Below are 12,407 nucleotides of genomic sequence, written 5' to 3' on the forward strand. Positions count from 1 at the left end.
TGATTACTTGTCAGTGCAGCGTTGATGCCTTCAATGAAACAGTTCCCTGATCACATCATCCAAGGGCCCTATGTACCAACAAGTTTAGTTATTGATCGTAGAACATTTTTCTATAATATAAAAATAATGATATTCCGCATTTATATCGCGCTTAATACATTGGAACGACGTATCGGAACAATCATTTCTATGATTGATTCCAATGACTACAATGTACAATACATCGTGAAAATTCCTAAATTATACAAATTATTAATGAAGTATAATTAGAATTCTATTTAATAATAAGAAGTACAAGTCGAAGAGGTTAGCATATCCCAGGTGTTCAGGCAGTGGAATCACACAAAGGAATTTCAAAGTAATTTAAAATTCAAATGAGGCATCGAGCCCGAGTCTCTATAAAAGGACCCGCTGTCCGTAAGGTATTCATCGTTCAAAGTAGATTGAAGGTTTAAAGAAGGTAAGAACAAAGAAGAAAGAAAGTTGATAGGTAAATATTTTCTTCCTTCACAAAAGGGAGAAAACACTCCCACTGTATCGTATTTTATTCATATAACAATCAAATCACTTTAGCATACCCTCAGACAATCTTTCATTCATGTTGAGAATTCACTCACGCACAAAAAGCATTCTTTCATGATAAGATATCACACACAAAACAGACTTTGTCATCTTCTGTGCTGAGTACGACATGAAAGGGAGGGGAAACAGAAGGAAAATATTTCCTGATTGTGAAAAGGGTGGGACCTCTTCGACTTGTACTTCTTATTATTAAATAGAATTCTAATTATACTTCATTAATAATTTGTATAATTTAGGAATTCTATTACATAACACTCGTACAAGTCTTCAGAGGTTAGCATCTTCAAAGCAATCACGCACAGAAGATGGCATGTTAAATCTGACGAAGATAAAAAGCACATTGAAACAATAATATTATTTATTTAAGTTTATTTCATGCAGTCTCAATGCCGTGAGAACACGTTAAACTGATTTTTCTTCTTCAATTCCTTTCTTTCTTATTTGTTTATTCTCCAAAAATAAATACACAGAAAAGGAAAACAGTAAAATTCCTTACAAACAAGGACTCTCGTTTGTATAATGGAAACTACATAAAAATGATCATCTAGATGTTTGAAGCACTGTTCAGAATTGTAACGCCAAAAGATTTACTATTATCTGGGGATTTTAGATAAAATTCGGCAAATGTCCGAGCGTTAGACCAATCGGCTGTCTTCAAAATCTCGTTTAGGGTAACACCTTGAGCAAAAGCTAATGATGTCGATGCACTACGGAAACTATGAGCAGAAAAAATGCTCGTATCTATGCCAGATGTTGACAGAATGGCTTTCATCCACCTTGCTAAGGTACATGTAGTAACAGAATTATGTGGCTTTCTTGATGAGATGAAAAGCTTGGTCTCTTTGTTTACTTCCCTAAGAGGTTCAGTGCGTTTGATGTATTCTTTTAGGGTAGTCAAAACACAAAGTTTTTGATTAGCGGGGTACGCTGGTAATTTTACAACTTGCTTGTTGATACCCTTTCGGGGTGTTGAAGTCTTAAGTAATTCTTTGACATAAAAAACTGCAAAGTTCTCAGACATCTGCATTGAACTAATATCTAGATACATAAGAGTCTGTGTCCGTTGGGCAGAAACAAGAGCCGTTAGGGCTAGTAACTTTTGACTCAAACTTAGTAAGGACAGGTTAACATTATCTGGGAGCGAAGAAAGGTAATCTAACACGGTAGACACATTCCAAGTATGATTATACTTTGGTCTAGGGGGGTCTCTGTTAAATACCCCTTTTAGTAAACGAACAACTAGTGGATGTTTCCCAACAGGAAAACCATCGATCGCCGTTAAAATAGACGAAAGTGCAGAACGATAAGAGTTAAGGGTTGAATATGTTTTCCCTAAGGAATGTTGATATGCAAGGAAATTAACAATGCTGTCTATAGATGGGTTGTACATATTAGTCGACCGTTCAGTACACCAACTACGCCATATCTGCCATGCAGATTCATATTGTTTATTTGTTCCTGGTCGCCAAGAGAATTCAATGAGTTCGGCAGCTTGTTCCGAAATTCCTGTTGAACTCCATTGTTGGCGGAGATAAGCCAGGCGGCTAGTTGAAGTTTGAGTTTGTGTTGAGGGTGGGGTATGAGGCTGTCCTCTGGAAGCAGGATGGGGGGTGCTACCAGTAGGTCGAGGAGTATTGGAAACCAGACTTGTGCTTTCCAAACAGGTGCTATGAGAATAGCCAATTGTGTGTTGTCCTTTCTCACTTTGTTCAGAACTCTGCATAGAAGACAAAAAGGGGGGAACATGTAAGGAAATAAATCTTCCCAAGACAAAGAGAAGGCATCAATAGCTATTGCCTCCGAGTCTTGTTTCCATGAGACGTATTTGGATAACTGATTGTTAAATTTTGATGCAAACAAATCTACATCTGGCAAAAGTTGAAATCTGTCTAACAATGATTTAAAAACAAATGGTGAAAGGGTCAATTCTTTATTGACGTCGCGACGGGATAGTACATCAGCAGTACAGTTATCGGTACCAGAAACATGTGATGCAGAAAGCCAATTGTTTGATTCAAAACACCAAAGCCAAATTTGTGCGGAAATAGAATTTAATCTTGGTACACTCCCGCCTAGATTATTGATGTATGAAACAGCAGTACTATTATCCGATTTTACATGAATGTGTTGGTTCACACATGTGCCACACAGAGAAAGCAGTGCATTCTGAACTGCGAGTAATTCTAACCCGTTGATATGCAAATCTTGATGCTTGGATGGCCAGGCGCCTTGCGTAAAAGAGTCATCTTCATGTGAAAATGCACCCCATCCCGATCTACTTGCATCTGTAGATATTGTAATGCTAATAGAAGGATGCTGAATAGAGGATCGGAATTCCTCTGGTGTTTTAGAAAGCCACCATTGAATTTCAGCGCGTACATGGGGTTCGAACACAAAATACGCATCAAAATTATAATCAGAATTTTGTAAGGCTTTCGTTTTCGCAAATTCAAGAATACGATAATGTAATTTGCCTGGTGGGAAGGCCTCAAAAAACGAAACAATTAAGCCAATAAACTTTGCAAGATTTCTGATTCTGATCTCTTGGCTACTAAGAATAGTCTTCCCAAGCAATTGAAAATTCTTTATCTTTTCAATTGGCACACTGATCGTCATCTGCATTGAATTGACGACAAAGCCGAGAAATGTGATAGTAGTCTGGGGCATCAAACTTGACTTGGCATAATTAACGGCAAAGCCTAATGATTCTAACAAATTGACAACATATGACGTGTTATCCAAACTTTCCTGTCTAGAACGAGCAAAAATTAAAATGTCATCCAAATAAATCATTGCTCGTATGCCTCTTTCTCGAACTGAGGCAATGACAGGTTTCATAATTTTGGTGAACACCCGAGGAGCTGAGCTCAATCCAAAAGGAAGACATTGAAAACAGAAGAATTTTTCGTCCCATGAAAAAGAAAGATATCCATGTTGGCTAGGATCAATGGGTACAGAAAAATATGCATCTTTAAGATCGATCGTAGTTAGGAAATCGTTAGAAATAATCAAATCTTTGACCAAATTAAAATGCTCCATTTTGAAATGTTCGTATGTCACGAATTTATTCAAGTTTTTCAAATTGATTATCGGTCTCAAACCTCCAGATTTCTTAGCAACAGTAAATATTGTTGACAAATACATGCATTCACGTAATGGAATTTCTCTAACAGCTTGTTTCATTAGAAGGTCGGCAATTTCTGTGTCGATTGCGACTTTTTCTTCCTGAGTAAATGAAATAATACTCGGATGATAAAACTGGAAGGGAGTAGATAAAAAATCTATCTTGTAACCCGAAATGGATGTTAAAATCCATGGGTGGGAGGTGATCTGAGACCAGGCATCTTTGAAAAACTTGAGTCTTCCTGCAAAAATTGGGGTACTCACTACTTTTTTGCCTGTCTATGAATCGAAGAGCCCTGACGATTCTGGTCCGCTGGATAGCGTGGGGGTGAAAGCGGTGGACGAGACACCGTTGCTGGAGCTCGAGAGCGGCTCCACTGAGACGATCGTTGTCCCTTGAAGTCATGGCGACGGTGAGTGGAAAAATCGGTTTGCTTCCTCTGGGTGTGGCGACGTGGGGCCTTCCCATGATGTGAGACTTTTTGTCCCACATTGTACGCTTCAGCCACATTTTTTAGGGTACTCTGTATATCTTTCCCAAACAACTTCTCATCCAAGGGAGTATTCCGGCTACACAAACCCTTGTATTTGGGGTTGATATAGGGCTTGATTTCCGCCCTCCGATACATGCTTAACTCATAAGAAGCATGCCCGCTTAAAGTGAGCCCATCAAGAGAAAACTCTTTAATGCGTTCAATGTTCACTGGCCTCTTCTGAGAAGTTGCTGCGTGTAATTCTTCCAAAATTTCCCCGTAGGGAAGAAGTCCCTGCACAACATTGTTTTGCAGTTTCTGGAGGCGAACATCGTTAGACCGAGCTCGACCCGAAATAGTTTGCCAAACCTCAGGCACAACGCGTGGCGTACAAGCTTCAGGGGCATTGCTGGGGGTAAGATATCGCGATGAAATCTTCTCCAAACTCTCTTTCTTGGGCGGGAGAGTAACCGCTTTAGTAAGCCTTTCGGCCAGCTTATCAAATTTGGCAGGGCCAACACTGATGCCAGTGTCGTATAAATCGGCATCCTCTCTGATATCGAGCTCCTTGGGTTCCAAATCGACGTCTGGGTCGTAGTGGACTACTGGGGTCACGGAAGATCCAGCATCCGACATAGCATCCAGCTCGTTGGGCCCCGCAAGGAGGCTTAATATGTCGTCATCACCCCGAGGGGGATGTTGTTGCTGCACAGCGTGCCAAGCACGTCTGCCGAAATGCTCACTAGGAGCTGAACTTTCATGATCCATATACCGAGACAACGTCTCAGTTAGCCGCTTAATCTCAGCAGCCTGAGAAGTCAGGCGTTGGTTAACATCCTCTCCTAAGGAGAGGAGCGGCTCTGCTCGTTCCGGTTGGGCTTCGTCGGCCATGGAGAAAAGATGTTACTGGTGTAGAACTAACGTCACTGCCTGCACACAAGGAAAAGATGAATACCGTACGGACAGCGGGTCCTTTTATAGAGACTCGGGCTCGATGCCTCATTTGAATTTTAAATTACTTTGAAATTCCTTTGTGTGATTCCACTGCCTGAACACCTGGGATATGCTAACCTCTGAAGACTTGTACGAGTGTTATGTAATAGAATCAAGCATATGATCAATGTTACCTTTGTGTTACGGATCCCAGAGCCCAATATACCAGAAAGTTTAGTGATTGATCATGGGGCTAATTTATATGATTGATTGAATTGATTATTGTTTGATCGATCGTAAAAATCAGTTCTATGATCAATAGCTAAGCTTTACGTAACAGGCCTCCCATCAGTCCTGATATTCCTTGAACAGGGTTTTGCAGCATTAGTAAATATGACATGATATGTATCATCAACTGCATTTTTAAAGCTTGTGTATATAGTTTTGGTAAATCCACCAAAATGCACCTATCGCTATTCCAATTCATTGCTAGCTAATATGAATGGATATGCCCTACAACAGATATGATGTGGAGGATATGAAATGAAAATGTGTTTTACAGGATAAATTTTGCGATTTTACATGGAAATTTAACTTGATCGGGTCACCCGATCAAATTAAAATATCTGTGTGTTTTTTTCTTTCAATTAAATCCTATTCCAAATCATGGAATGGGCTGAAACTTTCAAGATATGTTCTTTGTCTGTAACTTTTGGATATCTAATCACTAAATTTATGAGATAAGTGCTTGAATGCCCATTTTTTAAATTTAAAACAAGCATCGCCAAGAGAGGGCGCTATATATCCAAGATTTGAATACTTGCAATTTTCTCAGAGAAGTGCAGTTGGAAAAATATCTAACGGTCTCTACGCTTCAGTAAGACTGTCATATTAGATGATATTCGATTATCAATCACATTATTGACCCTTTACCAAAGCTATACACAGGCTTTAAACTTAGTTACAATTAAATGTACAATTGAGAGTGGTGGCTGTGAGATTGATGCTGGCTAGTTGAGAAGTCAACTAGAGAAATCAAGCGGAATTCCTAAATATACATATGTGATTGGCTCAAAACCAAGTTGCATTTGATTCTTAAGATTCATTTGATTGCAACTCTGTCACCAACTGGCTTCATATTATCAGTAGGTATACAGTTGAGGCTAGACATTTAAATACACCCAGGAAATTCAAAGAAAAGTTGACACTTGCCAAACATCATAAATTTGCTGTATCATATAAAATATTTGTGCTAACATGACCAATTTGATATCAAGCAAATGAGTATGTCATGCTCCTTCATCACATTGCTTTGTCATCAGGAGCTGAAAATATTTAGGTGTCATTTCCCCCCCATCTTCATATTTTAGACAAATTAAAAATAAAAACTTTGCAAAATCATTTCATATTATTGTGCTAGTTACTTCTCAACACAAACATTTCAGATTACACTTTTTATTCAGTGGTGACATATGATAGAAAATGTAATATAAACCATAGATTTGACTTTGATATATTTCTATGAAACAATGTTTGAAAATATAATAACAAACAATATAATACATTGAGCACGAATAATACCTTTTTCTTCAAAGAAAATTCCACCTGAAATATACTTTAATCCCAACGACATCCCAATTATGTGAAAGAGCTAAATACGCTCTTTCATATGATACCAAATTAGTCATGGTAGGAATTATATTTCTGAAGTTAAAGTAAATTTTACAATGTTCGGCAAGCGAACAAATTTAACTGATTTCCATGGGTGTATGTAAACTTTTGGCCTCAACTGTATATGTAATGTTTAACTGTAACTATTGAATTTGTTATAAAATGATAATAAGTATAAATTATTTTCTTAAAATTCAGACTTCTTCAGCGGTTCGTTCAACGTGTTGTACAGACCCACTGTCATTTGTGATCAGTGGTTGCGGCGATGATCCTGACAGAAAACATCCATTCACAGCCGAGTCAGAAGAGGAACTAGAAATGTGGCTGAAAGCATTTGAGCAGCAATTAATCAATGTTGGTAAGTCATGACGTAAATGAAAATAATAATAAGGGTTGATTTCTGATGGGTTAGTGAGGAGCTAAATTTGTGGGAAGTCAGTGCTTCAGTTTTGGCTTATCAAATGAACAGGAAAAATACAGAACAATAAGTTGGCTCAGTCGCTACCTCATCTGCCCGTCGAACCAAAGATTGTGGGTTCGAGTCCACCATGGGCTGATGACTGAAGCCAGTGCGTTGTGTGTAAGCGTCCCAATGTTGGTAAGTCATGACGTAAATGAAAATAATGATAAGGGTTGATTCCTGATGGGTTAGTGAGGAGCTGAGTTTGTGGAAAGTCAGTGCTTCAGTTTGGGCTTATCAAATGAACAGGAAATATACAAAACAATAAGTTGGCTCAGTTGGTAACTCATCTGCCCGTCGAACCAAAGATCGTGGGTTCGAGTCTACCATGAGCGGATGACTGAAGCCAGTGTGTTGTGTGTAAACGTCCCAATGTTGGTAAGTCATGACGTAAATGAGAATAATAATCTCTCCCATGTTTCATAGATGCAGGCTATGTTACAGTTAAAAACACTCTGTCCCTCGGATAGGATGTTAAATGGAGGCCCTGTGTTGAGGAGAGTCACCACCTTTGCACGTAAAGAACCCACTGCACTATTCGTATAAGAGTAGGGAGAAATCCGGTGTAGTGGTCCACCTGCACTCCCTCAAATCAGTTTAACTGGGAAGAGAGACCTGCGAGTCACAGTGATTCAGTTCGCTTTCGCCTCCCAGGCACAGGTGATGCCAAACAAAAAATAATAATAATAATAGTTGAGTAGTAGAAATAACCAGTTGTCTCACGATGGATCAAACGTAGTAGGAAAGCGACGTTTCGTCTGCAAGCTGCTAGACTTCGTCAGGCAATTAGCAAAGACCCTGCTGCACACGGGTTATATAGCGTCGGGAGCTATTGTCCGGCTCCACTCGGGTGGCCAGTCAGGGTCCGCGCTGGTGCTTGGTGCCCGCTGGAGCGTGCACCACGCACTGTGATTGGCCGATGCAGCTGGCCAATTAGCGTCCGCGCTGGAGTCGGGCACCCGCCGGTGTGGGCGCCGCGCGCTGTGAACGGTGGATGCAGTATGCTGTCTGATAGTAGGCAACCACTCATCAGGGATCTCAATGCCGCTGTCCCTGTTGATATTGCTCGGGTGTAAACGAATCTGAATTGCTTCCTTAATGCGCCGCGTATACCAATGCTTATCATTAGCGATGCAGCTGACCTCATCCCAGTTAGGTGGATGATCGGAGTCCCAAGCATGATCTACAACTGCAGAGCTATCGGTGCGTCTAAGCCGAACATCATGGCGATGTTCCTTAATGCGCTCCCCCACAGGTCTATCAGTCTCACCGATGTAGACTTTGTCGCAAGTCGAACATGGGATCTTATAAACAACCTCATCGCGTCTGTCGGGGATCGGGCTGTCTATCGGACAGACCAGCTGGCTGCGGATGCTGTCGGACTTGAATATAACTCGGATGCCATGCTTCTCCAAGCTCCCGACGCTATATAACCCGTGCGCAGCAGCGTCTTTGCTCATTGCCTGACGAAGTCTAGCAGCTTGCAGACGAAACATCGATTTCCTACTACGTTTGATCCATCGTGAGACAACTGGTTATTTCTACTACTCAATTCTTTGCCACGATAAACCTCTTCCACATCAATAATAATAGTTGTTAGGCACCAAAATGGAAGAGTTCTTTTGAAATGCAGGAACTCATTACTGGCTTGATGCCAGCTGATGAGTTTACTCTCATTATCCCTCATATTTATAGCATATTTAAAAAGATTTTGCCTAATTTTTTTGTCTGTTATGCTCACGACAAGTGCACTTTCTCAACAACTTAGTTAAATTTCTCTCATGTCAAACTGATTTGTATGATCCTTGGTGAGTTGACTTAGGCAAAGCTACCTCAACTTTAATGTGTTGCATCATTTGTTTTGACTGTTGACAATCTCATCTCTTTCCTTGCAGAATCCTGGTCTGAATGTTGTAATGAGAAGATGAAGATCTACTCCCCATTCCCTGGTCGATCTGACCTAATGCTAGCAGAGAGAAAGGGCTCCCTCTACGATGAATTATCTTTAGGTAACATCACTTTTAGATATCTTCAACAAACTCCCAATTAATCTTTCTTATGTTGGCCATGTAAACAAAGTGATTGTCTGATAATAGATGATCTCAACATTAAAGATCTAATCAGTAGCAGGAAGTGGAATTGATAATTCATAAGCCACTGAAAGCTTATAAACTACAAAATACACATATGCAACATGTCATGCATTTCACAGCTTAGTGTTTGGGTTAGAAACCTCAAATTTGTAAGCCTGAAAGGGGGCAGTATTGCGCCAATCGACACCGATGGAACCTTAGGTGGACAGAATTGTGATTACATGCATTTGTGTATTGTAAAAACTAGCAGCCCATCCTGAATAGCTTGGGCTATATAGGGGTAAAGATGTAGTGATACTCTTTCCGTTCCCATTGTTGATATAATCTTGATGTTTATAATGTCTATGATAACTCCTCACTCATTGTAAGTTAATATTACTTTCACTCAGTATCGCCAGACAGAGAAGACTACAACGACGAAAATGTCTTCCAGGGACCTCCGTCAGAAAACCTACGCAGCAGACGGAAGATGAGATCACAGAGCATGGCGGTACCCAGCACGTCATCATCATCGTCATCATCTTCCTTATCGTCCTCACCCCTGCTTCTATTCAAGAGGCCGGTGTTACCGGCATCAGAGTCATCTCCCTCGACATCGTCTACAACTTCGTCAGCGGTATCATCGTCTTCAGCGCAGTCTCCGCCTCTCTTCCCTTTCCAGAAGTCTGTCCTTCCAAAAGAAACCACAGTATGATCTAGAAATTCTGTTAACCATTGGCTCTGTAACACAAAACTTAGCGATTAATCATGTAGTAGATGTTTATGATTGATTGCACATAAGAATAAATGCAATCATTCATAAAAAATCAGTAGTATAATTAATCCCTAAGTTTTGTGATATGGGGCCCTGGTCGTGACACAAATGTAAACTATTTTTTTTTGTCTGTGTTAATAGAATTTTATATTGTGAAGTTTTTCATGTCTTGGTTTTCACTGATGACTGTTACAAGCTTCTGAAATCTTTCCATGTAATTGGCTGATAGCACATTTGTCAGTGAAAATCAGTGAAATGACGCCGTCCCTGTTCATAATATTTCCATGAAGTTTGTGGCGTCATCTTCTCAAAGATGATTTTACATCCAGTACCGGCTGCAGAGTTCTCAGCACTAACAGTATGCCCAGTCACATCTGTCATATTGTAATGCCAAATGTTGATCCAGGATGTAAATAACGCGTTGTTATGACCTAAGGTATTGTTGAGATATTACTGGTTGTAACAGAGTCTCTGTTGGCACATTGATAGCCCTAAAAATGTGTGGCCTGTACAGGTGTTCTGTAAGAAAGCTGAGATAGCAGTTAAGATATTGCCAATTTGACATTTCCACCGTGAACAAAAACATGTCTCAATGTTAAAAATATTCTTAATTTGAGATTTTGAAATGAAAAAAAAGGGATCTCTCTTTTAAAACATTCATAATTTGTATATTTTCCAATTTTGTTCAAATTGTAACAAAACATGTTTTTTCAAATTTTTCTGCTATTTACATAGCAGGGTTGGGTTTCCATCTTATGTAATGCTCAACATCTCCTGTTATGACATGGAGAGTAAATCAGTATGTCTTATTCCCAATACCTCACCCGGAATATCAAATCAGTGAACAAAAGGAATTCTACAGAAACAAATGCTTCATACATGTATATCATGCTATTCAAATATACTCAGCAATAACAAACTAAAATCATAGATTACCAGTATTCCAATGGATATTCACTTTTGTAATCCAATCTTGCACTTTGTAACAAAATTTGTAGATAGAGCTACATATATATTTATTTTTTTAATAATAGACAGTGTATATTAATGGCACAGATTATTTATGAGTTTATGTAGATTATTAGTTTTATTATCTTAATTTTTGTTATATTATATAGTAGATCTTGCAGATATGATTTGAGTCACTGTTGTGATGAAAATCTCATTAAGTTTTGAAACCCTGTGACCCGGCTGATTTTATCAGCTGGTAATTCTGTTACTTTTCGAATTCAGGAGAGAAAAGGCGTATTATCTGCATAGGGATTAATTATAGTATTTCAAGTTATATTTACACTTTTGCTAAACTTTCTTTGTTTTTATTCATATATAGAATAACATTTTTTAATTATTTGTTTGTTGAGATGATACTCTTCCTGGCTTAATTTTTAAAATTTTCCTCAAGAAATTCTTCCATTTTCCCCCATTGAATTTAAAGCTTGTCAGAAAGTGATCTTCCAGTATATGAATGGCTTAAATCATTCAATAGAAATTTACTTTGTGTTAAAAGAAACACAAAATGATAGTTATTTATTCTTTTCAACTCATCATGTTTATTATGTCTTCTGTTAAAAAATAATAGGTTGTGGAACACCTACTAAATCAGTATTGTGTACTTGATCGATTATATTTCAATCATTAATTTTGTTGCCATATATGGACTGGATTTTCTGAAATTTTTCTAGCCTCTTTAATGAGATACCGATCAAAAACATGTATTTTGAAATTATTACAGCAGTTGATAATTTTGTATACATTCCACTGAAATTTTTATAAAGCAAATAATCTTTTTTATATGATATAGGGAGATCAAAGTGATATTAAAAGGTGATTTAAATGTGTTACTCAGTGAAGAGCCAGAGTAATCAATGTATGTTTGATTTAGGTGTATTTGTCATTTTCGACAAAGAATCTTTTATAAATGAAAGATTGGCAGTTATGTACCCATTTGTATATTGCCCCCACCCCCAGGCTTCTACCCTTTGTCCCATATACCTGGATTTGTAAATATACATTTTTTATTTCATTCCATCTTTTACTTTCTTCCAATGGATCCCACTGTACCGATTCAGGTTTCTGTTGCTTTTTCGTAATTTTTTTTTCCAGTTTTTACTAGGCTTCCATTAGTGTTTCTTGTTTTATGGGTTGTTCACTCCCTTATTATCTTGTTACAAGGATTACATAACCAATTAGATTTCTGTAATTGAGTATTTCATCACATATTCAAAATTGAATACTTGATGATTTGGTGTCTTTGGAAAATGCTCTCATGCTCTTTTTAGTTTGGGCTCTCACTTTTGTATATAGGATTTTTTTTTTTG

The 12,407-nt window shown here is 38.5% G+C and overlaps 2 protein-coding genes across 4 annotated transcripts in view; one reads left to right on the plus strand and one right to left on the minus strand.

Annotated features, from left to right (window-relative positions):
* The window catches only part of LOC121424766 (rhotekin-like), a 43,246-nt gene extending 31,117 nt beyond the window's left edge, over window positions 1–12,129 (plus strand). For all 3 annotated transcript variants that reach the window (XM_041620536.1, XM_041620538.1, XM_041620537.1), the window contains 3 exons: window positions 6,981–7,140; window positions 9,138–9,251; window positions 9,725–12,129. In XM_041620536.1, coding sequence (XP_041476470.1) covers window positions 6,981–7,140; window positions 9,138–9,251; window positions 9,725–10,029 — 579 coding nt within the window. In that variant the 3' untranslated portion in view covers window positions 10,030–12,129. The remainder of the gene's footprint in view (window positions 1–6,980; window positions 7,141–9,137; window positions 9,252–9,724) is intronic.
* LOC121424767 lies at window positions 1,008–5,274 on the minus strand. Its single transcript, XM_041620539.1, has 2 exons — window positions 3,970–5,274; window positions 1,008–2,299 (listed from the first exon to the last, which is right to left on the minus strand). Coding segments are annotated over exons 1-2 (1,101 nt in total). The 5' UTR covers window positions 5,070–5,274; the 3' UTR covers window positions 1,008–2,298.
* Window positions 12,130–12,407: the final 278 nt, after the last annotated feature.

Source organism: Lytechinus variegatus, chromosome 12, assembly GCF_018143015.1.
Source record: "Lytechinus variegatus isolate NC3 chromosome 12, Lvar_3.0, whole genome shotgun sequence".
NCBI lineage: Eukaryota > Metazoa > Echinodermata > Echinoidea > Temnopleuroida > Toxopneustidae > Lytechinus > Lytechinus variegatus.

Excerpts from the sequence above, each read along its gene's own strand:
- LOC121424767 (XM_041620539.1), bottom strand. The coding sequence starts at position 5,069 with ATGGCCGACGAAGCCCAACCGGAACGAGCAGAGCCGCTCCTCTCCTTA.